This window comes from Argiope bruennichi, chromosome 3 (assembly GCF_947563725.1).
Source record: "Argiope bruennichi chromosome 3, qqArgBrue1.1, whole genome shotgun sequence".
Lineage (NCBI taxonomy): Eukaryota > Metazoa > Arthropoda > Arachnida > Araneae > Araneidae > Argiope > Argiope bruennichi.
This window is the reverse complement of record NC_079153.1, coordinates 118,145,110-118,172,500: the sequence shown is the minus strand read 5'-3', so window position 1 is coordinate 118,172,500 and position 27,391 is coordinate 118,145,110. Positions and strand designations below refer to the sequence as shown.

The 27,391-nt window shown below is 26.8% G+C and overlaps 1 protein-coding gene across 3 annotated transcripts; it reads right to left on the bottom strand.

Annotated features, from left to right (window-relative positions):
* Positions 1-320: 320 nt before the first annotated feature.
* LOC129963270 (zinc finger and BTB domain-containing protein 49-like) lies at positions 321-21,146 on the bottom strand. 3 transcript variants are annotated; one of them, XM_056077518.1, is made up of 6 exons: positions 21,061-21,143; positions 20,468-20,503; positions 11,994-12,041; positions 9,003-9,833; positions 6,118-6,174; positions 321-4,678 (listed from the first exon to the last, which is right to left on the bottom strand). In XM_056077518.1, exons 1-6 carry the CDS (start codon positions 21,122-21,124, stop codon positions 4,413-4,415), a joined length of 1,302 nt encoding a protein of 433 aa, XP_055933493.1. In that variant the 5' UTR covers positions 21,125-21,143; the 3' UTR covers positions 321-4,412. The 3 variants fall into 3 exon arrangements, with proteins under 3 accessions (XP_055933493.1, XP_055933494.1, XP_055933495.1); XM_056077519.1 differs by lacking the exon at positions 20,468-20,503 and having other exon boundaries at positions 21,061-21,146; XM_056077520.1 differs by lacking the exon at positions 11,994-12,041 and having other exon boundaries at positions 21,061-21,141.
* Between the last annotated feature and the right edge of the window lie 6,245 nt (positions 21,147-27,391).

Genomic DNA, 27,391 nt, shown 5'->3' with positions numbered 1-27,391 from the left:
TTATGCATTGATGCCAATGGCCCATCTTGTATAGCATTTTGTACATTACATCAAACCATTTACAGAAAGTATGCCAGCCTAAAAACTTATATGTTCTGTACTACATGATTCCTAATCACTGTTTAAATAGTGCTAATTTCGTACTTCAAAAAGACCTTGCTCCTTAAAATTACCATATTTAAAATCAAGAGCAGCAACATTATAATGATTTCCTATCATAATTGAATGCCATATTGACCATATGTGAGTGGGTGATTAGTATCCATGTTCTAAAAATATGCAACTTATTTAATGAGAAAAATAAATGATTTTGTCAAGTCTTTTTCAATCGTTTAATTATGAAATCTAAAATGACAATAAATGAGAAGTTAAAAACATATCAGAAAGTTCACAAAGTTGATAGTATACAGTAAAAAAAATGAGCAAAACTTAAAACAATAACTGTTTAAAGATATCACGTTATTAAACATTCCCAGATCGGAGACATGTTTCTCTGTGAATGAAGAATACTGTCCTACAACTGGTACAAAAATATCAAGCTACAGACAAACGTTTCTCCCTACAATAATGGCACATCAAACTACCCAAACAAACAAACAAAAAAAGGCAAAATACAAATTTCACACACAGAAATACAATTTTGGCTTGCCTTATTTTTACAGCAAACTAAATACAGAGTATAAATGTCATTATTTACAATGAAAAATAAAGCATTGGCACCAGATCTATAGTCAAATTTTTAAAAATACATAACTAAACAATTATCAGATCTTGTTGACTGCACAATTTTTTTTACATGAAATGTTGAAGAATGGCAGAAAAATATCACTTTCAAAATGAAATATTTCTCACATATAAGAAATAGTTAAAAGGACAACATAGGAAAAAAATATGACTACACTAAAGCAATGTTTTAATTACAGAAATGAGGTATAATTAACATCACAAAAGTTTAGTAACTTTTAAGACTAAGGCATTTATTATAAAAGAAAATATAAAAATAGCAAAATGTTTACCTAGTGAAAACATACCTAGCATTAATTGAATTTTAAAAAAACTTTTATTAATCACTGTAAACTTTTACACACAATTTATACTATTAAAAATATCTATGGTTTATCACTTCAATTCTGAAATAAAATACTCAGAATAACAATAGAGTTTTTGGCTCAAAAGGAGTTTTATTGCATTAAGATATATAAGGCAGAGATTTGATTTAGATATTGAAGATTTGTCTAGCTGCTTTTCATTCACCTCAGGATATGGCAAAACATTCAAACATATAGCCACTAAAGAATTACATGCACAACTGCTTCACAAGACTGAAAAATATTCCATTTTATTTTACATAGCCAAATTCCAAAACAATTTATTTACCATTTAAAATTTTCAATATATTTCCTAAGAAAACTTAAAATAGTGATTAGTTATCTTTAGCTAACGAACAAAAAACAGGATTTAAGTTAAAATTAATTTTGTATAATTTAATTTTGGATCACTGTATAATATTTTTTGGAAATGTTAATTACCTGAACGTATATAAACAGACAAAATAGCACTGTTTTTACAAAAAATCTTAAACATTTCTAGTAGCTTCACAGCAAAGCAATTGTGATGGTCACAATGCTTGACTATTTTTATAAGACCTATTAAACTAATTTAAAAGTTGAATTATCAATTCTTTTTTAGAAATAGTTAATAAACTGTAAACAATTCAAGTGCTTTAATACTATTTCTTGAAGGAAAAAAAAAAGTTTTAAGCTAGCTTTTCATTTACCCTTCTCAAACAGAAGTTGGAAATGCACTTGGGTGTTTCAGGTTTGTTTTTTTAATTATTATTTTCATTTATGAATCTAAATTCGCTTTATTTAAAAAAAAGTGTATGAGTTACTAAAAATAGCTATTTTAATTTTTGCTTATGGTCAGATAATGAAAACAATATGTCACATTTAGTTTTTATACCAATTTAAGAAGTTAAATAAAAATATGATGGTATGAACATATTACTTTTCTATCAAATAAAAACTAACCAAGAAAACTGACTTTCTTATACACTGAGTACATATTAAAACTTTTTGTAGATACAAGGTTGTTTTTAAATAATTCTAACAAATAAATGTAATTAAAGAAATAACTAGTCAAGAAGCTGAAAATTAATGTTAATACTTAACTATAACTGTTTTATTTTTCAAAAGTATCTTTGAATTCCATCTAAATACATTTCAATATCTATTATTATCACTAAAAAGTTATGGACAGTATTCTTGCCAGAGATAAGTAGGGATTAAATGCTTTAAAGGCTATAATATAATCTTTATTTAGATAAAAATCATTTTATTTATGTAGTTATTTTTAAACTGTTGAAATTCACGTTATCTTGCATAAAATTTGCATACTTATAAAATTGAAATAAGCAAGAAAAAAAAATTGACATTTTTCAACATAGATTTTAAAAAATATACAATTCATACAAAAATAGTTGGAAATTTAAAAAATACAGAACTTTCATAACTAAATGTAAAATTAAGTAAATGTCTTTTCCCCAAATTCTTTAATTTAAAGATCGGCATATTTTATAATTAAAAAAAATTATGGTCTTAAAGTCATTCGATTTAGTTTCAAATTTCTGTATTGATGAACGAATTTTGTAATATTTGAAATGATTTCTGTTCAGTTTTAAATGCAAATTATATAATCATTATATAATTTAAGCAAGTTTTAATTTGGATCAACATAGTTAAAAATCAGAAAAAAGAATAAGGGAATGCAAATATATCCAAATGTAAAAAAATTTGCAGAATATTAAAAGAATAAGAGAATGTAAATATATCGAAATGTAAGAAAATAGCAGTATATTATAAGACATATGATTTGATTAGACTTCTATTTAAAACTTGCATAATGATTAATATAAATTACCTGCATTTTCATTAAATTTTAAATTATTGCTCTTTAATTACAGAAAAGGTCCTATATAAAAAATATAACAAATTGTAATTTTAATTATACTTATTACTTCATTAATTTTTAAAAAAGTATTGCAATACCAGAAGTTTATTTAATTATGTTAAAATTAAAATACATCAATATATTTATTGATCTTACAAAGATCTATTACAAAATATTCTTCAAAGAGAAATAAGATGATTGTAAAAATAATCATGAAGCAAATAAATATATAGAGATGCAGAGTGTACAAAAACTATCTTTGTAATTGTTATAATCAGAACTAAAAGATATATATAAGCCTTACTGTCTGAAAATTTTTCATCACCCCCCGCCTTCTTCGACAACTTTACACAGAAATTAAGGTTTAAAGAGCATAATATTTTTATTTTTAAACCATGACTGTCGTGAATTAGTAAGCATGTGTAAATTATCTGTATATTTCCCATATAAAAATTAATGATTACTGTCCTTTGAACATTTAAAAAAAATTATCTTATCAGGATTAAACATTTTCATTATTTATACTATAAATTTCCAAATTTGAACAAAACTTTAACCATTTTCCATTAAAAATAATAATCATGCTATCTTCATGTACAAAAACGAAAACATGCTGTATCTCGTCTCTTATAGGCTTAAATGATTGTCAAAAGGTAGTTTTTATACATTCTGGATAATTAACAAAAAACTATAGTATAAAAGAAAATTACTATACATGCATTTATTATGCGATTATTATAAAAATACCCATCAGGAAGTCTTTGTGTTTTTATATATTTATCGATTTTAAGTAGTAAGTAAGCAAACTAGCATTTGCAATCAAATTTAAGGAAATAAGAAAAAATGTAAAATAATACTAAGTAGATAACCATGTGTATAAGCTGAAATAATGACCATTACTTCACTAATGCAGTCAAGTTTAGCCTTCTACACTGGGAGAAGGAGACTTTGCGGTGGGTAATAAAAAAATTCAGATCAAGAATAATCATATTCTCAACATAAAAATTAAACTGGCATCAGATCATTTCTCTGATGACAATAATTCAAAGTACCTTAAAATTATGGTTAAAGTAAAAGCATTTACATTATATTTACTAGCAAAAAAAAAAACTATGAATTGCTAATAAAAAAAATTTTTTAAAAATGTTTCAATATGTTTGCAAATAATCATTAAGATTACAAATGTCTTTTTATTCTCAGATATTAAAGAATAAAAAAATTCTTATGACAAAAAAGAAAATAGAAAGCTGAACCCCATAAATCATAAATTTTAAAAACACTAGAAAGACAACAAAGCTGATGCCAGTTAAATTTTCAAGGTCTTTATTAAGTACTGAAAAACAATCCTAACAAAAAAAAACATTTAAATCCATTTATACATTCTCTGGCACATGTCATTTTAGTTAATAGACAATACAATAATAGAATAATGCATAGTAAGTATTATTGAAATATTAGTTCTTTTAGTGAACACCAGATGGTGGTGTTTGCCAGTCTGGCTTGTAAGGTGATGCTCTATAATGGCTAGGGCTGATGGTGGGTGTCAAAGTTGGAGGTGCAAAACTTAGATTTGTACTTGTAGAAGTGCTAGGGATAGGTTCAGCCATTCCCGATTCCATCTTAATATTACTTGAACTAGCTGATGCACTATTTGGGGCTGCACTATTTTGACCGGATGTTCCAACATGATGTGCCATTCCTCGAGCATGACGAACTGCATTTTGAGGGACTATGGGAAAGAAAAATTACTAACTCTGAAACTGCAAGCACATAAAATACTTTTCAAATATAAAAACAACCCTTAAGAGATCATTCATCGTATATAGATAGAAACAAATAATCATACAAAAGCATGTTAATAAGAATCAAACAGAAGGACTAACAGTAAATAGCTCATATGTCCAGGGATGAAAAAACAAAGGAATAAAGAAAGCAAAGAAATGAAGAAAAATAAATTTAAGGGACATGCTTAAAAGAATTTTTTCATCAAAACATGTTCTATGCAGTTACATCAGTAGAGGTCAGTACACAATTGGGCAAAAACCAGACATATCTCCCAATTGTATATAATATGTAAAATCAGTAATTACTACATGTTGCAGTTACACAAACTTCTAACAAGGTCATCATTAAAATTAAGGGAAATATTTTAAATGAGATATTTTAAATAGAAAAATGCAATTATGACAGGTTGGATGATTAATGGAGATACTTCCAATACTACACTGAGTTAGAGTCATGCATTATATAGCAATTTATGCTCATCTAGGAGTGTTCTATAATTCTTTGATTCTTCCAGAATTTTGAAACATCCTATATATTTCGTGATCATAAACCTATGGAAAAATTTCTTCCAAATGTGCACTGATTTTACATTTCATTTCTTGCATAAAAAATATTTATGCTTAACATATACTTTTTACTTCAAAAATTCAATTCAGACTCTTAATATTATATTAAAATACTCTCAAGTTACATATGAAATTAAGTTTAGCAATTTACAGAGAATAAATGTTTTAAATGTACTATGAGCTCTAATTACAAGATACGAGTCCTGTCCAATTATGACAGTTAAATTTAAAGTAATAAATATGAAAAATAAACACCAATATAGTGCATGTGTGTGGCAGTTTCAATTTATTTACATTCTAGAAATAATTATTTTAAGTTGAACTGTAACTTTTGAGTTGTGGGCATTTATTTTCACACACAGAATTCCACCCACTGAAACTAAAAATGCTGCTTCTTTCCTAAAATCCTCTACCTAGCTATAGTTCAAGCTAAAATACCCTAATAATGGCCAAAAATGCAATTCTGTTGTCTTGAAAGAATAAAATAAATTTAAAAAAAAACTGTATGTGTGCTTTCATTTCTTAATAAAAATGCCTCTACATTATAAACATAAGCATTACTTATCTCACAATTTTACATTTAATAGGTTTATTTTAATTCAAGATTATGAGCTCCCAACAAAACATCCCTTAATTATCTATGAGTTACACAAATTTTTAAAAAAGTTATAAATTGATTATTAAAAAAATTAAAATTTTGGTTTCTCAATTGATGACTTATAAGTATAGGTTCAGAGGATAATTTTAAACATAGCAACAATTTTCCAAATTAATAGAAAGAAATAAAAGTTATAAAAAATAAATATAAAAATTTTACTTTTTGCATTAAACTGTCCACCACCACGTCTTCTGGGTTGTCCACTTGGTCGCTCGCCTAAAGAAATATTCACACCATTTAATCATATATATCAAGCTAATTTTCAGAAAGAATATAGAATTCTGCAGCACGATTCTCTATTTACAGTACATCTTTTCTTTTCTTTTTTTTTACTTTTAATTCTCATAACTGCATGAATAGACAGAATTGCTCTTTTCTTAAAGTGTTACAAAATTTAAGCAGTGGTAATAATTATAATTTATGGAGACTTGCAATTCTAATAGCTTCAGAATTCACTTGTTGAGAATATAAAATTACTATAGAGGTAACAAAAAGTATTAGAAAATGGCATATAAAAAAGCAGACCACTAATTAATTTCCACATCAATGTTAATTATTCTATTGCAGTATGTTTGAAACAAATGTCAGCTATAAAGAAACAAATAAATACAATCAAACAATATATGACATTAGATCCATCTTTAATTAATGCAGACCATTCAAAGACTAAAATTATCCAGTAAATATCAACAAATATAGCTATAGTGATCTGTTCATAATAATGCTTCCTTCAAACATATATAATGAGAAAAAAAAAATTATCCAATCCCAACAATAATTAAAGTATTTAACCTTTCTTTACAACTCAAATGTCTTTCCAACCTTTAATTCAATTACCATTAAATTTTAATAAAACAACAAAAGGCAAATATCTTTTTCACTCCAAACATAATTTGTCTTAGATGGGAAGATTCAACTTTATTCTGCATTAATGATGAATAAAAAAAAATGATATTCATTCAAAAAATATTCTGCATTAATAATGTATTAAAAAATGATACTGGAGATCGCTCAAGTACACACCAACTTTTTCCGGTATATAATTACACTCACTAAACCCTTTAATTTTGCATGTGATACTGAAATCAATCAACAGTCTTCATAGAGCTTTCAATATTCCAGAAAAATGTTGCATAAAAAAAACTTACTTTTTTTTCTCAAAAAGGAAATTAAAAAGCCAATTTCTATCACTGCATACATGCATAGCTGCAGCAGAAATCTTTTTACAAATCTGATATTTGACTACGAATTTTTAAAAAAAATAATAAAAAACTATTAATTTCTAATTTTTTTCTAAATAAATAGTAAAATAGCATCCCTACTAGTGTATTTGTTTTAATCTTCATGCTTTATATTTATCATTTAACAATAGTTGAATAAATCTTTATACATAATAAGAAACAAACGCAAGAAAATTAATTAGAATATATCTTGAAGCTTTATTATTGTTTATTTATTAATTCAATATTTATTATTATTAAATTTGTCAACATCAAGTCAAAATCATTATCTTTCAATGACTAATAATTAAATAATTAATTAGAAGAGGTAAAATTCAAGTTATGCTGAATGACATAGTATGAAATATAAAGATAGGTTAAAATACCTCCAAAACTACTATGTACAAGGCTCACTGAGTGTACTTATGTTGTGTTAAGAAATGATGTAAAGCCTATGGGTCAAAGCCATAAAAATTTACCCATTCATTTCAAATATACAATTGAATGTTGATTGTGTACTAAGAAGCTCCTCAGCAAGTTCATCGAAGGCAATAAGTTGTCTTGGTGACCCATATCTAGGTTTGCCCTCAAGACTTAAATTTCACTCCCGAAAATTTGAAAATTACTATTAGCACTGATATTTACAGACAGCAATCATTTTAGAAAAAAATCTGAAATGCTTCTATGTTTACATAAAACAAAAATTTATTATGAACGATAGGGAAGATGTGTATCTTCTCGTAAGAATTTAAATGCATAGAAATTAAAAATGAATTGTATAAAAAATTAAAAAGAAAATATTAGAGAGTATAACCTCCAGATTACAAAAATTAAGAAACTGTTAAAACAGACACAATTTAAAAATTTTAGACATCTAACTTTCAGCAAGCTAAAATTTGACATTACTCCCTGATTAACCTGATTTTATTAAAAGAAGAAATAAATTTCAATGATCAGTAAGCATGTAAAAATGAAATAAAACATTTCTTGCAACTATTGATTTTCATTTTGCTTTATTTCACATACTCTAGAAGAAAAGCACGAATATGTAAAATAATTTTGGATGTTTCTACTACAAATAATGTATTAAAACATCTAAGATTATTCTATTAATTAATCTTATTATGAATTTTTCTATTTTAACAAATAGAGGCTTAAATGAATATTAAAAATTAATACTGAAAATAAAATAACTAATACCTTCATAATTAAATTTAAAATTTTATTGACAAAAAAATAATTTTTTTTTCTTATAAAAAAATAATCCCACTCAAAGTTTCATTTCAAGGAAGAATTAGATAATATCTAACTGATTAATGTAGATTTACATTTATATACATTTAAACTAAGGACATTGAATTCAAGATATAAAAGCTTTTAAAAAACTCTAAAAAAATTTTAAAAACAAACTTATTGGTGTGACAAACTAAAATAAGACCTTTTTAAAATAAAATTATTAAAGACTAACCCATACAATAGTACCAACCACTATATGCAAATCTGTTTAAAGAATTTAGAAATATATATAATTATATGGAATAAATATCAGGATTGTCGATACTTGTGTAAAATTGCTAAATATCACATACAAATAGGTTCTTTCATAACAAATGTATGCCAATGGTATGTGGTTAAAATGCAAGTATCTGATTTTAAACAGGTAATGTCCATCTGCAATTTTTTTTGTCAATCTTAAATTAAATTCAAAGTCAGAAAATACATATTAATTCAAAAAAAATAATACACAGAAAACTAAAAAAAAATTGTCTTTAAAACAGTATATACTAGACATGGAATTAAACATTGGATGATGTATCTACTCACCAGTATGAATCCGACGATGTCGAGTCAACTTATCTTTCCTATAGAAACCCCTACCACAAAAATCACAAGGATATGGACGTTCACCAGTATGGATCATGGAATGACGAGTGAGGTGGTTTTTCTGAGAAAAGCTCTTTCCACATACCTCACAATGGAAAGGCTTGTCTCCTGTATGGGTCCTCATGTGGTCAAGAAGTTTGCAACGGTAACTGAAACCACTACCACAGATTTCACAGGAACAAGATTTTTCACCGTGAGCTGCCTTGACGTGTATACGAACCCGATCACCCGATGCAAAATATTTCCCACAAATATCACAGGGCACAGTCTTCTCACCCTTTGTATGAGCGGACAAATGAGCCTGCAGTTCAGAGGCTTGCTTAAATGGAACTTTACATGAAGGACAAGGCCAAGAACGTTGATCCTTTTCAGATACTAGAGGGTTTTCTTCGTGAGTTTGATGGTGGTGCTGGGGCTGGTTCTGTTGTTGGTTTTGCTGCTGTTGCTGAGGTTGTTGTTGTTGCTGCTGCTGTTGTTGTTGTTGAGGTGGGGGTGGCTGAGGCGGCTGCTGTGGTGGCTGCTGAGATTGTTTATCTAAATTAGGATTGGGAATTTTCAATCCTGAATCTATTCCTGGAAAAGCGGGTGGTGCAGATGCTACAAGTAGATTTCTTTGAGGCGGGTAATCATTCTGATTAGAAAGATGATTCTTGATACCTCTGTTGCCACCTTTCGATTTGGAAGAATCGTCAGTGTGTTGTAGCGGCTGAGACTGACTTGCAGCAGCAGCAGCTACATGAAAATTAGCTAAGTGGGATCGAGGGTCAAATCCTGAAAAAAGGTTTGTTTTCAGAGATCTTGCTAAAGTACTTCTGATATAATTTGCATGTAGACAAAGAAAAATTGCATATAAATCAAAACACCATAAGATGTTTTTAAAATATTCTTTTACATTCAATAAAAGTATGAAGATTCAACCATTTTATAAGTATGATTAAAGAAAAGAGTAATTGACAGCAATGTTAGAATTAGCAATAATGTTGTAATTTATTTATTGATTTTAAATTATTAATTCTATACTTTGAACAATTAATTGGCTACCTTAGGTTAGTAGCCAGGTTATTTGGTTGATTAAGAGATTTTTATTCAAAGAGAAAAAAAAAGAAAATGCCTAAGAATTAAAGTTAATAGGATAGGAAGAAAATAGTATTTACAAAAGCATTTTCTTTACAGATAGATTTATTTAAAAAAATTAATAAGCACATTATCATTTTAAGAACCTTGTTCTCTAACCTAAAATACTCTTAGTTGATGCCATTTAATTAATACTGGAAAGAAAATATAAACAGATGCAAAATGTAATTGTTTATAATTTTCAACAGTTACTTTCAACTACTAATTAAAAATATATCAATTTTTATCAATATGTTATATTAAGATTAAACTAACTTTCAATCATAATTTGTTAAATTTTATAATCGAAAATAAAGCTTACAGGTAGAAACATTTTGCAATCAGAAAAACTCCTTAAATTTCAGAAATGAATTTTCTTTATAAAACATTTTTAACTTAACACACTCCAACTTTACCATTATTCTGCTTTAAAATAAAATAAAACTTAAAATTGTTTACTAAAACGGCAAAATCTGGACTAAATCCAAGTAACATTCAAAATACACTGGTGAAAAACAAAATCTCAGCATCATAAAGAAATTAAGATTATAGAGTAGCGAAACTTAGATAAAGCATTTATCTACTAACATTTATTTATTTAATTAGAGTTAAGAGGGCCATTTCAAATGTGTAGATTAATTGATGTAGTAATCATAGTTTTGAAGACAAACGAGTAAATACATATGTAATATATTTTACAGGTGCATATGTCATTTTGAGAGGTGGAATTTCAATGTGCGATGCTTGGCGAGTGGAAGATCCAGTGATTTTACAATATATTGACATTCTGTACAGCACACTAGGTCATAGTTTTTAGTTAGGTGTATATATATGTTTCGTTAAATTCAAAACTTTATTGAAGATTTACGAAGAAACAGCAATTTCCATTTATAGCAGAAATAATTAAATTATCAAGCTAATATGTTAACAAATTGTTTTTCTTTTCACCTGGCTGAATCTTGAACAACAAATCAATCATTAAAAACAAAGATTCCTAGTGTCTAAGCAAAGCTACACAAATGCTATAATTCATCTTTTCTTTCACGAGTTCACAAAAAATAATGCTACAAAGAAGTGGGAAATTAAATTCAACACATGGGGAAGTAAATGCAAATAGCTTATTTAAAGCAAAAATATTAATAAAAAAATTATGTTAAGGAACTGAACCATTCCAAATTTAGCTCTGAAAAGAAACATAGGGAAGAATTTGCAAATACTCATTAAAAATGCAATGGAGTAAAGATGCAAAGCTGATAAATTTATTTAATGAATGGTAATAAATTAGAGCTAAATTTAGCATAATCCTATTTATTTTATATCCAAATAAAAATGATGATGTTTACTTAAATCTGGGTGTGAATTGCTATAACTTGGAAATATTAAACATTACAATTAATAATAAAAACAAACAAGAACTTCAAAATTACACAATGTATGTGATAATCTGACTGCAGTATAAGTATGGATAAATTTATTATTCCACATTTATTCAGTGTTTTGACACCAGAATTAATCTGATAAAATTAAATCCGTGATTTATAAATTACATAAGTTATTAAAAAATGAACAAGTGTGCAACAGACAAATATAAGGGATTTGAAATAAAGAAAAAAATCCCAAATATATTGGAATAAAAATTTAAGGAAATAGAGAAGAACAGACCAGAATGTTCAAGAAAAATGAAATACATATTTTAATCAAAGTAGCTTATAGTTTGTTAAATAATTAATATTAAAATTTGATTTAGAAAACAGTGTTTTTAAAAAATTTCAGAAATATAAGATAAGGATGCAGCAACTTGTAAATACAAATATATACCTCTATAATCAGTCCAAGCAGCAGTGCTATTGCAGAGAGTCAAAACATCTGCAAGAAATACTTTTTACATCAAATTCAAGAACATAGGGAAAGGTAAATTTATATGGGTACTTGCTTAACATCTTTGCCCAGCAAATATTTATCTTGTCCTTCCATACATAGTAATTTTAATTCCAATATAATTACAGAAAATGTGTTTCACATTTTACTATCTAACAAAAAGGGGTTTTTTTATATATATAACGACTATTTAATATCAATATACCAGTTTAGAATTTTTTTTAAGTCTAATAATGCATAGTAAAAGTGCAATATTGGGATAAATCAAAAAAGCAAAATATTACATGCAAAATGTGAAACAAATAAGGGAAGATGTTAAACAAGTAAGACATACATATCAGCATGCACAATTCTATTGTATAAAAACATGATGCAAAATCCAAATAGTACTAATGTTAAATACTTACAAAAATACAGAGCAATACAAATGTGAATAGATAGCATTTCAAATAAATCTGTTAAATTTTGATCTGAAATTGATTGATTCTGAGATTCATTTCTAATTGATGATACTTAAACAGTGTTTTTTACCATTATACGATGTAATATGGACATACTAAGCCAGAATTCTATTTAATAAGTATACAAAAGAATGAAAAATAAACTTTGTTAAGCCAAGTATGTGCCCTAATTCTTAAAAAAAGAAAAAAATTTAGAAATAATATATCAAATAATGAATTGATACAAAAAAAAAAAAAAAAAAAAACTTTTTAAAACATAATATTCAAATTTTAAGATGTAACATTAAATTGAAATTCGTTAATTTTTTCCCAACCATCCTATATTACTGAACAAACTAATAGAATTTTAAGAAAATAATACAGTATTAAATTTTTTAAAAACTGAATAGTAATTATACTAAAAGCAGTCATTATTCAGACATGATACAGACTTCGAACAAAAGTAAATAAATAAGCTGAACTTCATAAAATAATGAATTCTACCAAATATAAACATAAGAAAAATAAAATAGGACTGGCAGAATAATAAAATAAATTTATACAAAAAAAAAAACTTGATATTAAAAATATTGTAGAATTGTTATATAAAAAAATTAACTGAGGAATGATAAAATTCAATTTTGAAAACATTAAAATTGTATTTTTACACTAATGTGTCGCATATGATTATTAAATGTTACTCTGAATATCAAGTTCTTAAATAGATTTGTTAATAATAATTATGATATAAATAAAAAAGCTTACAGCTACATGTTTATCATTGGATACACTTTACTATAGCATTAATTCTTTTTTTTTAACCTCTGGATAATTTATATTGAAAGTAATCATTATTAACTATTGCTTTGAAAATCAGATTCTTAAATATATTCAATATTTACAATTCATAATGATAATAAAGATGGTAAATTACATTAAAAAATGCTCACAACTACATATTTGTTATTGGATCAACTTTAAAAAATAATAATAGTTGCAATTTAAGGAAAGAATAATAGGACTTATTTTAGAAATTTCTCAATTAAAATAAGCAAATAAAATAATATTCTTTGTATGAAATTGTCATTATATCATTCTTTAAAAAAATTATATTTTAAGCATAATGCTACCAGTTCCCAGACAACTATAATTTTCCCAAAATAATAATATTTGACATAAAAAGAAAATAGAAGACCAGTTACAAATAAAATATGTAATATATCCAAACCAACAAAATTTTCCTCTAGCCTTTGATTAACATGGAATTACATTAAATAAAGCAAATGAGCAGATTTCAAGACAGTAATCTATAATCTCAGGATTTAAAAACTTATTTTAACTATTTTTTAAAAAACTAATTAGGAAATATAATGTTAAATTTAAGTTAAAAAATTTATAATTTTATTTTTTTAGAGATGATTATTTAAAATGTGGTTCACTAAAAAAATTAAAATTCTTTTAAGAAAATTTTACAGATAAGAAAAATAAAAGAAACATTCAATAAATTTATTATTAAATTTAAAAACTTTGTTAAATAAAAATAACTGCATTTTCTTAAAAACTGTAAAAATAACTGCATTTTGTTAAAAACTGTATACACAGAAAAACTTATGAAAGAAAAAAATGGTTAATAAATTCTCATGAAATAATTTTTCATTATAAAAATTACGAATTCCTTTTATTTAATATTTCAGTAAATTAAGGCCAATTTCAAAGAAATTTACAATACATCAAAAATAATAAAAGGGAAATTATTATATATCTTTTAATATTGCAATTCTAAACTTTCTTAAATTCTGCACAAATAATTTAGCTTAAATTATATTTAAGCAAATGTATAAAAATCTACATATTTTAAGATTGACTTAAATTTTATATTCTTTCATAAAAAAATATTGTTTCTTGTTGCAACCTCTTATAATAAGGATAAATTTGGTTTAACATTCTCATAATTGTTTCATATAGGTTATTGAAATAAATTTAACATTTCTCAACTTTCATGGCCATTTTAATGAGAATTTCAAAACAAAAAGAAAAATTCGCAAAAGAAATAAAGTTAAATTTCTATTATATATCACAAGCATTAAAAATAAACAATTTTTCCCACCGTAGACACGAGAATTGGCAAATAAAATCCTTTCCAACGAACTAACATTTCAAATAATATCTTTTAAATTGGGGGAAATGCAGCAACTGATGTTAACATAATTTAATTTCATACAAGTTTAATACTTTTTTAACAGAGAGATCTTCACTTACAATGTCACCTAAAGGGAACTTGTAATAAACCTTCTCTCCTTTGGGTTCAAAAGAGAATGTTAGAGTGGCCAAGAATAGCTACAGAGTAAAGAGTTATCTTAGAAAGTGGAAAGATAAATGGCATAGCATGTTCATGCACATTTCCCATATGTTAACAGATTATGAAAATAAACTCATGAAAATTAAATGCAAAGAAAGCCAAACAGATCAAAATTCAAATGAAATATTAATGAACTTTACTAAAGAACAAACATGCAAGCAACAGAAAGCAATGAACAGCTGAATTCTAAAACTAATACCACCAATGCAATGAAATTGCAACCCTTACAAGAAAAGTACAGAAATATTTTTCTTCCTGTCTTTTTTAAATTCTAATGGCCGAATGAAGTATTAAAATATTTTGAGTAAAGTAAATTACCTACCAATTTTAAAATTTTCCCATTAAATAATTTTTGAATAAAATTAGATAAATCTATCTTTTTCTTTATATTCATCTGTCTTACTTCATAAAAACACAATTCAAAGGAAAATCTTTCTTTTCATTTACAATTAAAAATTATTTTTTAAAAAAATGCTTGAAGAAAGATTCAACCAGGCTTTAAAAAATTGTGAAATTTAAGAATAATTTCCTATAAATTATTAAAAAAAATTGCAAAATATTTACTTGAAAATACATATATCTACACTTAACACCACATATACAACATATGTATCTACACTGAACAAAAAACAACGTTCCAATATTCACAATAAAAGCAAATCCATTTATTAAAAAGAACAGAAAACATTTCCAACAACTAATTTTAAAATATTTCATACCATCAATCTATAAATAATTTTAACATGAAAACACGGCTTAAAATTAAACTAAACACATTGATATGTAGAGTACCTATTGATCAATACTTAAAAAAAAGTTTATTTAGGGTAAAAATAATTTAAATCAATTTCTAGCAATGGATTAAAATAAAATTATAAATTGTTAATATAAAAATTGAATTACAATATAAACATTTACTTATACAATTTATTTAATACAATTACATTAGAATTTATTTAACTGATTCTAAAAAATAAAATATTAACATTATCATGCTAAAACTATAATTTAGGATAGAATTAACTTGACAGCAGGCAAAAGACTGGAGAAGACATAATTTGTGTTTCTATGCATTTTAGGATTACTCTTTGATAACCTTTGTTAACAAAGGAAAACAGATATTTTTAAAATTTTATACAGGTTAATCTACTAAATGGAGTATTATCTAAAAATAAAACAAAAAGTTTGTCCCTTCCCAGCACAGTCAAATTAAAGAACACAGTATGTGAATTATTTAATAGAAATTTAAAATTCAAGAATAAAAGGATTTGAACAATCAGCATTTTAAATGGTTCTACAATCTTTCAAGAAGTTAACATAATTACATGAAATATCAAACATTGAAAATTCAATTCCTTATTAAATTACAAGATTATAATGTCTTGTAACTGTAATCATTAGAAAAACAGATAATTTTTAGAAAATGATGAATCATTAATATTCTGAAGCAAATAACAAGCTCTTGCTTGAGAAAAGTTGTATTTCCAATTTATTTAACAATAGAAAAATTATTAAAATAAGAAAAATGTAAATAATATAGCTTTCTGATTTCTGTTGTTCATTTTTAAAAAATTTCTCTCATTCATTCTCTACTTTGACTTCTGTGAGTTTCTTGCATCTCTTCGTATTTCACTTCGCATAATACATTTCAATTTTTCTTATTACAGTTTGTGCACAGTGAGCAAGCATTCACGCTTGTTTGTATATGATAACTTACATTTTAAAAATATTTCTTTCCCTTATTTAAATAAAAGTGAAAAACAACATAAAAACAAAATTTAATTTTCAGACATAACACTTATTTTTTCTCCTGAATTTCAACATCTGGTACTTGTGTATTAACCACATGGCAATGGAGAACTTTTATTTAAATTCAACTGCAAGTGAATGTTGTCACAGCATGATGTTTTTTATTTATTTATTTCAATTAATTACTGACATTCAGTTAATATACAGATAGAGTATTACAACTATCTAATGTAGATAGTTCACGAACATGTAATATGGAATTTTCATGTACATGAAAATTCTATATTACAAAAAAATGCTAAGTAAATTCTGTTTTGTATAAATTCCTACCTCAAATGGATAAATATTAGAACGTATTACAATACTTTCTTTTTGATCTCAGCATGAGTGCTGAGAGCACATTGCACAAGTTCCTTGTCATAAATAAATTTTACAAAAAAAAAATTTATTATCTCAAGAGATGAAAATTTCTAATGGACCATAAAAATTTTTTACTTCAATGGACAATTATCTCATAATTTCCTATTGTTTCCGTATTATATATATATAATGATATTTTAAACTCTTAATTTAAACCTAATTAATTTCCAAAGCTTTGTCTTAATTTAGCCCATAGTAATTTCATTCTCTTCTCTCCTGATCCAATTCTACTTCCTCTACTTAATTAATTCAAGAGAAGCTTTATAAAATTGCTGAATCAGCTAAATGCTGATACTTTCACACGCTCTGCGTGAAGGGATAAAAAAATGTCGAGGAAGCACATTCTTTTTAAAAGATCCTTGTGTTTCCCTTACTTGTGATTGACATGCGTCAGAAATTCCTATCAGAAGCTTAATAATATATTAGCACTGTAAAAAAAATATTTTCCCTATCAATATCTCATGTTATACAAGACGAGGGATAATTTATTTCTCGCTCTTTCCCACTTCTGCTTGTCTCACCCTGTGGTGGACGTGTTTTGTCTGCACTCTCTGGTAAATATATTGTCTTCCCGGGATGGATTAAAGCAAATTTAAAAATGCAAATGCAATATATATATAATGCAAACCCAGAGAAAAATATAAGAAATAATTTCAAAAGCAGCGACATTAAAGAAGTTGCTAAAATATAAAAATTATAAAGAATACATTAAAAAATAAGTCTAACCCCATATTTTAATAAGCCAGTTATTATTATCAAGGAAGACTAGTCGACAAATTTAAAATTATGAAACATTAAAATAAAACATATATTCTCAGAATACACCAAGGTCATTTTTGTTCTGTCAATCTTAGACAATAGAACAAAACAAAACTACAAAGTTAAGAAAATTTGTTCTGAGATTATTATTCTTGTTATTTTTAGAATATTGAGACTGTAAAATAAATTGTTAAAATATATCAACTACTCTTGAATACATTAAGCTCATTTCAGGATTGTCCAATTAGGTGGAATTTTATATTCTGTGTTACAGAACTACTCAAGTTATTCTTTGAGTACAGCACATGATTAAATTTCTGTGTAAAAAATTATTACGCACTAATATGAAAAAAGAATTTTTCTCCTAGTAGCTAATCAAATCCTAGTAGATTCAATTGATGCTATCAGCATTTGAATAAATTTATCATTACAAAAGAATTGAATGATATTATTGCACCTAATTCAACACCCAATTTAACAGTTAGCAACATTTTTTTTGAACCTTAAAAAATCATTTTTAATATTTAATAACAATAAAGAAATATATAAAAAAATTTAAGAAACTCTATAAAACTCTGAAAAGAATAAAAATGATCTAGTGATTCAATTAGCAGTTTGATATATATTATTGTTAGATTTGGCATTTCACTTTAATGTTTCTATTTACATTTCTAGCAATTAAAAAAAATCACATAGCAGATAACTGAAATCTTTAACTGTAAAAATTAGTGAAGCGAATTAAGAAAATAAACTGATAAAAATAATTATCCCTTTGAAAATAAATGACTTGTTGATACTGCTTTTGATAGTAGAAGCAAACGTAGTAGAAAACAATAACTGAGCAGGTGAAGATACTTCCCTATCTGAACAAGGACATGACACCCATGATAAAGTGCACAAACTGGAACAAGATTATTTATATCACCATCATTACAAATATCAAGCTTAGAAATTCCATTTTATGATTCAAATGGAATTAAATTATTCAGTTTATCTTGGCAGTCTGTATATCTGATACAGAAAGATAAAAACTAGACTGACAAATCTGTCAAAATAAAATCAAATAAGAAAAGTAAAAGCCAAATTAAATTTCCAGCCAAATTAAATTTCCTAAACACTAAGTTATAAAAATTTGATCTAATTTAATTTTAGATTTTTTTTAGATCAAAATTTATTCTAATAATTATTCATTCAATTTAGGCATTGTATTTTTTTTTTATTATTATTATTTAGAATACTAATTTACTCAATACATTTTTGGTATTTTTCAATAAGATTTCTAAACAACCCTGGGAATATATATACTTCCTAGCATTTCAAAAAAAAATCTACTTGCAAATTTCATTATTTTAATCTTTTCTGGTAGAGATGTTAAACCACAAATTTGTTTTCACAATAAAAGATCTGACAAAATTTATAGAGGGAATTCATTAGGCATTCCTTTATTCTTGCATAAATTTTCTACTTATCACGCATTTTATGTATTATGACTATATCGACAGCAAATGTGCACAAAAAAAATATGGTTGCCAGAAATTGTAGATCTTAAGCTTCTAATGATATCAAAAAGCAGAAGGCATTTATTTTATTTCTCCTAATAAAATTTGAACAAATAAACAATAAAACAACTGAGAAAATTGCCAAGCTATTTTTAATCTGCAAGTTTTATCCTTAGCAAAATTTATATCATGGTTTTTAAAATGCATTCTTTGAAAGATGCTTTATAAGGGCCAAATAAGCAAAATCCTATTTTGAGGATGTTCTTTTTACAAACCTGATATCCATGTAAGGTATAACTTACATTTCCTTTAAGCAAAGGTTCATAACAGTTCTAATATTGTTTCCAGAATTTTATTCAAATCAGCGTTAATTTAAAAAAAAAATCTGAGACTGAAACAAATTTATGAACTTAACTTAGAAAAATTCAAAATTTTAAATTAATAATATATTATACTCTAGTATTTAATAAGAGTAAACACAACTTTAGAAAATAACTTTCAGCTAAAGAACAACTTTTGAAATAATTGGCAGAGAATGGCAAATCTTTTAGATGGGCAAATCATTATATCAATGAACTACTAGGTTCCGGTGAGAAAGAGACAATCACACAACAGTAATCAAGCTTACTATTGTTAAATGAATTTTTTTTTAAAGAAAGGCTTAAATAATTATAACCACTAACTAGATATACCATTTTCAAAAAACAGGAAATACATCAATAGCAAGTTTTTAAATTAAGATATGGCAAGATAAATTAAGATGGACAATCTTAAGTTATTTCTTTTATAAAATGTAACATAACTAATAGAAACACTCCTATATTAAACCATGAGTTAAGATCATGCACTATAGCAATAACTAAGTTAACATGACAATTTTTACACTAATATCATTCATTTAAATGATACAAGCAAAGCTGAACTAAGCACTAACATGCAAGAGTTAAATTAAGGATGATTTGTATATTTCTACTTATTCTAAACTTCCAAATACTGTGAAAACTTTAAATTAATTAACCATTGTACATTTTCAGACAAATAAACCTAACAAATATTTTTCTAATTAACACGGAATGATAATTTAGTAATAAACTAAGTTAAATTTGTTAACACATAAAACAGATAATTATTAAATTCGCATGCTTTTAAATAACTTAAAAGAAATTCAACAACGACTTAAAAATATACCTTTCGGTTCGTCTTTCCAGAGTTGGAAACCATTAACTGAAAAGTAAAAGGAAAATTTAAGATGGAATTAAGCGTCGAAAATACAAAGCATCCTTAATATTAACAATATATTTATTTCTCCGAATTAAATGCATATATTGTAGCAAAAAATTAGGGCTTTTATAAAAAAAATTCTTTAAAAAATCTAAATCATTTCTCAGAAGAAAAAAGACAGTAAAATAATTTTGCAGTTGATTACTTTTGTGAAACAAAGCTAACGGGACTTAATAGCATTTTAACGGTATAACATGCAAAAAAAAATGTAATTAACTAAGAAACATGCAATCTAACAATTAAAAACATTTTATTTCGAAAATATCTACTGTCATCTTACGATGGCAGATGTCCTTTGTATTTTCACCTGATTTATCAAACAATGAATATAATATATCCCGCTTTGATTATCATGCACAGCGGGAGATCGGATGAGGAGAAACAAAGAAATTTTTAAAGTTTTTTCTCATAAATGCAATTTACACCACTTGGTGATGTATATATACCTAGATTTAATTATTTAGATATTTATTAAGGGAAATGAAAGAATATTTATTCACCTGGGAAAGCAGTAGGAAAAACAAAAGTTGGAGTACAAACAACTTGTTCTGGCGTAGAAGCCATTTTTTTTAGATTATCAACATTTGTTGCCAACGGACACGCTATGATGGCAAATTCTCATATAAATACTGTAGACAAAATTGCAAAAAAAAAAAAAAAAAAAAAAAAAAACCTGGGAAAACTTTTGATATTGGTGGAGATGTATTTCAAATTTTTCATTCACATTTTCTTGAAACTCTATTATTTACTAGACTCAAACAGTTTAAACTTAGTTAAATCTTTGAATAAACGTTTTCCTTGCAAGCAATCATACTAATCATAAGAAAAATCTATTTTTCCTTCATTCAGAAAACTATCCATATATGTGACCGAATAACAAGTTCACTAAAAATTTTCAACTTCGTATTAATTTTCTCTATTCACAATTTAGTCAATTCTGGTAATGTCTGATCCATGATCTTTTGCTATGGTTATTTTTAAATGTTCGTTCTAAATAACTAAGATTTCAATCATACTTAGAATTTAGTGCGTAAAGTACTGTGAAAGATTTAAATCAAACACTATTAAACTTTCTGTGTGTATCATTAATTCTATATACTGTCAACAAACAGTCCTACAGTAAAATTCAGGCTGAAAAGCTTAATAAAAAGAATCGGAATATCACAAATTCAGGAATCGAATAAGAAATGCTAAGCCTTTAACTTTACGCGACGGCTGGAGTGAAAAGTAAATTATTTTTGTTTACTTTTCGATCCCAGCTTCACACCGAACTGTCCTCTCGAGTGGCGGTGCAAACAAGATGCACTGTTTGTCTTTTGGGGTTAGGCACTGGTAAGCCTAACTTGGGGTAGGGGAGTGCAGAAATAGCTATAAGATTTAATTTTAAAACTTTAATCGCTATAATTTTCTGATAAATTTTATAGTATAAGTAAATTAGGAATAATAAACTTTTGTCTCATCTCAAATAAGAATGTGCACGAATATATGAGTGTACGTGTTTGAAAAATCAATAATTCATTTCACATAATAGACTATTAAAAAGAGAAGCTATTATCGCCATAAGAAACCGGCAAGGAAAGTCAGGGGATTATATTCTGTGAGACATGGGTTGACAACAACCTACGTTCATATCTCAACAATCTTTGCTGCTGCTTTCAGATTTTTATGAATGTTTGAAAACAAACTGTGCATCACATGCTATATTTTCCTCACATTTGTCATTCAGAATTGAAGTAAGAAAGTGTCTCCTCAATAGCAGAAGCTTAATTAGAATCATGTAGACAGAATAAGTGCCGTGGGGAATTACCCGGAAACACGAAATTGGGATAATAAATTTGTCGCATTTGAAAGAAAAATAGAATATATTTTTTTTTATTTCTAAGATTTTAAAAAATCAAAATAATGATTTTTTCTCTACTTTTAACATATTGATGTATTCAATCAGTCTCGAAATTTCTAAAATTCAAACCATAATTTAAGTTCCCTTCTGAACTCCTTCTTTGGTTGTGACAATCAAGTTATAAGCATTTGAATATATTCTTTGTATTAAAATGCAAAAACATTTATATCGTCATTATATGCAGGAATCAATAGCATTCTATTAAAACTATATTTCCTAGCCTCTAAGTTTAGAGCGGGAGAGAGAAAAAATCAACTAGCTTTCAAACTATAAATAAATAAATTGATTAGGACATTTTATTCTGATAGCGTTTCCCATTAATCAACAAAAGGGTTTTTCCCATTAACCAGCAAAGTTTTTAGGACACAAAAGTTTGAAAACATTTCTTGAAAAATCGAGGTAATTTTCATTAAGACTGTGATTTTTAAATGTTTTTGTTTTTAGATACATTGTCTAACTTCTTAAGATGAATAGGCAAGTTAAAGGTAATATTTTAATCGCAAAAAATATGCAAGGGGAAGGAACAGGTTCATACTACATGCTATTATCGATGAAAAAAGTAGGCAAAGAGCTTACTTTGCTGAAGTGGATTCGAAATATATTAATGATTTAAAAAGATGAGGTTTGAAGAATTTATTTCTTGATTTCAATGATTATATACTTTGTTAAACATTGAATAGGACTGCCAGAGTTTCGAGTCATGCTACTCATTTTGTCCTAATGATTTTGCCTTGTTTTTTTAACGTGATAACAAAGTTTTACCGGGTGGTTTTTGGACTTGTTTTCGTCCTAAACTGAAATGAAACATAAGGCCTTTTTTTTAATGGAACAACTCTTCAACTTTTGGAAATTATGAACTGAGGTATTCCACTATTGAAGCTAATTGTTACTTGGTAATATAACATGTTTTATATTCTCGATGTTTTCCAAAAACTTGTTCATACATGAATTTGGGCTACTTTTGTTAATGAACTTTTTGAAGATTGTTTCCAATCAATCATTTGGATCCTACTGGATATATTCTCCAAATTTGACCGTGTTGTAACGAATCGACAATGATCGTTTTCGAAATTCTAATTCGAAACAGGGCATTGAACTTGGTGGGAAATGGTAATCAGCATAAAATGAGATCAAGTAAAGAAGTCTTTCCGAAATGAGCAATATGAGTAGGATTCGAAGAATTGTGAGTATTGAAATTGGAGTTTTTTAGCCAGTCAATGAAATTGTTACTGATTAGAATAGCTCTATTTGAATCTTACAAAGAATTATGCAGGTTCAAGTCACCAAAGATGAATGCAAGATTGGAAAATGAATCGAAAACGCTTTAGTTCTTGCTATATAAAGGCCTTGAGGAGTGACTTATGATAATAAATTTTATATCAGTTTAAACAACTTTATGTGTTAACATTTCTATGTTAATGTTATGAGGGAGTTTTGTAGGAATAATTTTACCAGATGTCGTCTCGAAGTGTCTGTAATTAGGTCCCAACCAGGATGATCTGATATGTGTGAATAGGAAATGGTTTTTGTTGAATTGAGATGATCTCTTCTGAATTAAGAGAAGTCTCCTGAAATATATAGATTTTTGCTGTAGAAAAAGGAAGTATGTTGAATCAATTCTTATATTTATTTTTAATGCCTCTATAATTCTACTGAACAAAATTCAGTAAAAGCTACACGCATACACACACAAAAAAAAGACAGAGAAAAGTTTGAAGCAATAAGCGATTGAGAAACTAGGAAAAAACATATTTAAAGAACCCCCTCTCCATCTTAAATTTTCTTTTAATTGTCTATGAACTTTAATGCTCAAAATTTGAGTTTGCCGAATCAGTGTAGCAGTTACATAAAAATTTTGGAATACTAATGGCAGTTTTTTTTGTTTTTTTTTTATGTTATTGCCTGTATTCAATATTTGCACAAGAATTTTACTATGCTTGTTCAATGCTACAACTCCTGAAAAGAGATTTTTGCAGAAGTTTGAAATTGCGTTTAACTGAAGTTAATCCCACTTCTGTAGTATTAGTTCTATAAAATATATCAAATGATTTTCAAATGAACTTATTTCAAAAACGTAAAATCATCTGAAGTGTGAGTTTCAAATTACAACCAAGCAAAAAAAATAAATAAGTAAATAAAGGAATAAAATTCAAACCTAAATAATGATGTATATCTCACACTTTCAACTACGTTTACAGTATATTTATATACATTAAAAAAAATCAAGTAGACTAACTGTTATACCTTTATCTATTTGTGCAGTGCATTTAAAACTAATTTTCAATGTCCTATTACTGTGATTTTATTATAATTATCATTAATTTCCCATGTGCTTTTATCGAGGGTCATCATGAAATTCTTTTGGTTAAGATGATAATAGACAAACAAAAAGAGAAAAAAAAGTCACTAATGGGGATTTATTGAAATAGAAAAATGGTGTATTCTTTGGCTTGTTGACATTCATATTAACAAAATCCGTGCAATTATGTTTCTCAAAAGGGATTTTTTAAAAAATCACAAATCGTTACTTTCGTTGAAAGCAATCCTTCCCGAGATAAAGAAGTTAAATATCTTGGCTTGATTCTCGATTGCAGGCTTACTTTCAAAAATTAGGTCAGACACAGCACCGATTATTTCTGAGCAAAAATGCAACTAATAATTTCACTAATAGGGCAAAATTCACCACTTTCACTAAATAATGTTTTCTTCTTCAGACAAATCCTACGTCTAATCCTTATCTATAAATCTTCTATATAGGGCTTTGCTGTTAAAACGCATCTTAAGAAAGTTGAAATTATGCAAAATAAATTATTCAGAATCGCCACAAATGCACCATGGTTTATAAGGAACGATGTTCTCCATAAAAATACCAAAACATCGATTTACTTATATTAACGAACCGTTTGAAAGCAACATAGGGCTACTTTGGGACGTAATTTTGAAACGTTGTCAGATGACGAGGACGAAACCTGAGCTGACGCTCCCCTCTCCAAACTTCCGCACAACACCAGCGGGAGGACGTTTGGCCCCGAAGGATTTAACGTGCACCAGACCTGCTTGCAGGGCGGTTCTTCAGTGGAATCAGGTCTCGTACCTGAAACCCTCCGGTACCAAAGCCGAGACCTTACCAACAGGACACCACGGGCCATTCCGAAACATCGGAGATCATATTAAAGAAGTTTCTAGGAAATTTTTGAGTCAATTAAGCAGCAATTGTAATCTTACCATTAAAGAACAAATCTAATTTATTTAAAACTCAGGAAAATATTCCTATCCCGACGTTATTACTAAATGAAGCCATCCACTTAAAAAAATTTCTCAGTACTTATGCTCCACTTTACCTGCATTTCTTAAACCATCATTGTAACTAGCTTCATAACCCTTTTGCTTCTTACTGATTCACCATTGGTACACCACTAGTACAAAATGTTCTTCATCTCGATAATTTTTGAAAAAACATTCAGTCTGCGTAGAAGTGCTTAACACAAAAACTCAATCAAATGTCAAACAAGAGAGAATATTAGTTAAAGAAAATTTTCGTTTTTGGAAGTTTGCTTTCACCCGGCTTATTTCCAGTTGTTTTGTTCTTAGTATAATTTGAGACTTATTTACATTATTAATAAAATAAAAGGAACTTTTTACGTATATATTTCAAAACCGAGTTTTAAAATACTAAATTTAATTAAAACATGATTGGGTGTCTTTACTCTTTTCATATAAGAAACACGAAAGAAATGAGCAAAAGGAATTTTTCCATACTTGATATGAGCCTTCATATTATTCCGGATATTTAGAATTATCAGACGGTTATTCACAATATAGTAATCCATTTTATAGTCGCAGTGCATGCAACAAAAGCTGTCAGTTGAAAATATAACATTTACACTAGTCACTTTCCATTTAATTTGTTTGTTTTTTTATTATATCAGTTTTCAAAGCGACCTTTAATTTTTCTGGTTATTAGCAGAATAATTCCTTACAGTCCTGATTATGGTTTGAACAAATTTATTCTAGAACTTCAAAACTTGAATTCTTTCAAAATATTTATCATTTCTAATAAAAAGAAATTATTGCACAACTGCATCAGTATTATCAGTATAAAATCTCACTCACAATTTTTTTCAGGTAAACAAAATTGTTTACAGATTTAATTAAAATTACTTCTAAAAACCATACAAATTTAATTACAAATATTTGCATAAGGAGCTCTTCCCATTTAAAATTTTTTCTGTATTCTCGAAAAGGTAAATTTTTTTTAGTTGACAATGCAACATCATATTTAGATATACTACCCAACTTTTAATGTGAGACACTTTTACTATTTTGATAATGTCCAGTTTGCTATTTTTAAAAATATAAATTTCATAATTATATACAAATACCCCCATATTTTGTTTTACTGCTTCATAGATCTTCAAGACTTCCCGTTAAAAAATTAACAGCATGTCTCCTATTTTATTAAACATCCAGCAATCAACAGGCCTTAAATATTATCATATATCTTTATAATCTTACCAAGTCATATTTACTAGTTTTAATTTAGATTTAAGTTGGCTTCTAAGGCCATAGAAATGTCTATTAGCCATGGATATTCTATTTTTTTTACAGTAATCTTTATGTTATTACAAGTAGAGATATTTGTGTCCAGACATTGAAGTTGTTTCACAGTCTCAAAAATATAATTATTGATCCAAAGGGATATATTCATAGTTTTATTTATTATAATCATATATTTGGTTTTGCAGTATTTTATTTACAATATTAAAAAACTTATTTTAGGTGAAAACTATGAAGTAAGTAATCAAAAACAAATTTATGTTTGCATTTCTTGAAACATTTCCGATTGGTTAGGATGACACTTTATTTCAATTCCTGTTTGAATTGTGTAGTATTTTGTGAATGCAGAGAAGCAAAGGAAACTAAAAAAAAAG

Bases quoted from the DNA above. Each gene is read 5' to 3' on its own strand.
- LOC129963270 (XM_056077518.1), bottom strand. From the start codon at position 21,124: ATGGCTTCTACGCCAGAACAAGTTGTTTGTACTCCAACTTTTGTTTTT. The intron at 9,834-11,993 runs GTATATATTTGT...ACCTTTTTTCAG, and splicing joins TGCTTGGACTGATTATAGAG to GATTTGACCCTCGATCCCAC. The intron at 6,175-9,002 runs GTGAGTAGATAC...ATATTTCTTTAG, and splicing joins ACATCGTCGGATTCATACTG to GCGAGCGACCAAGTGGACAA.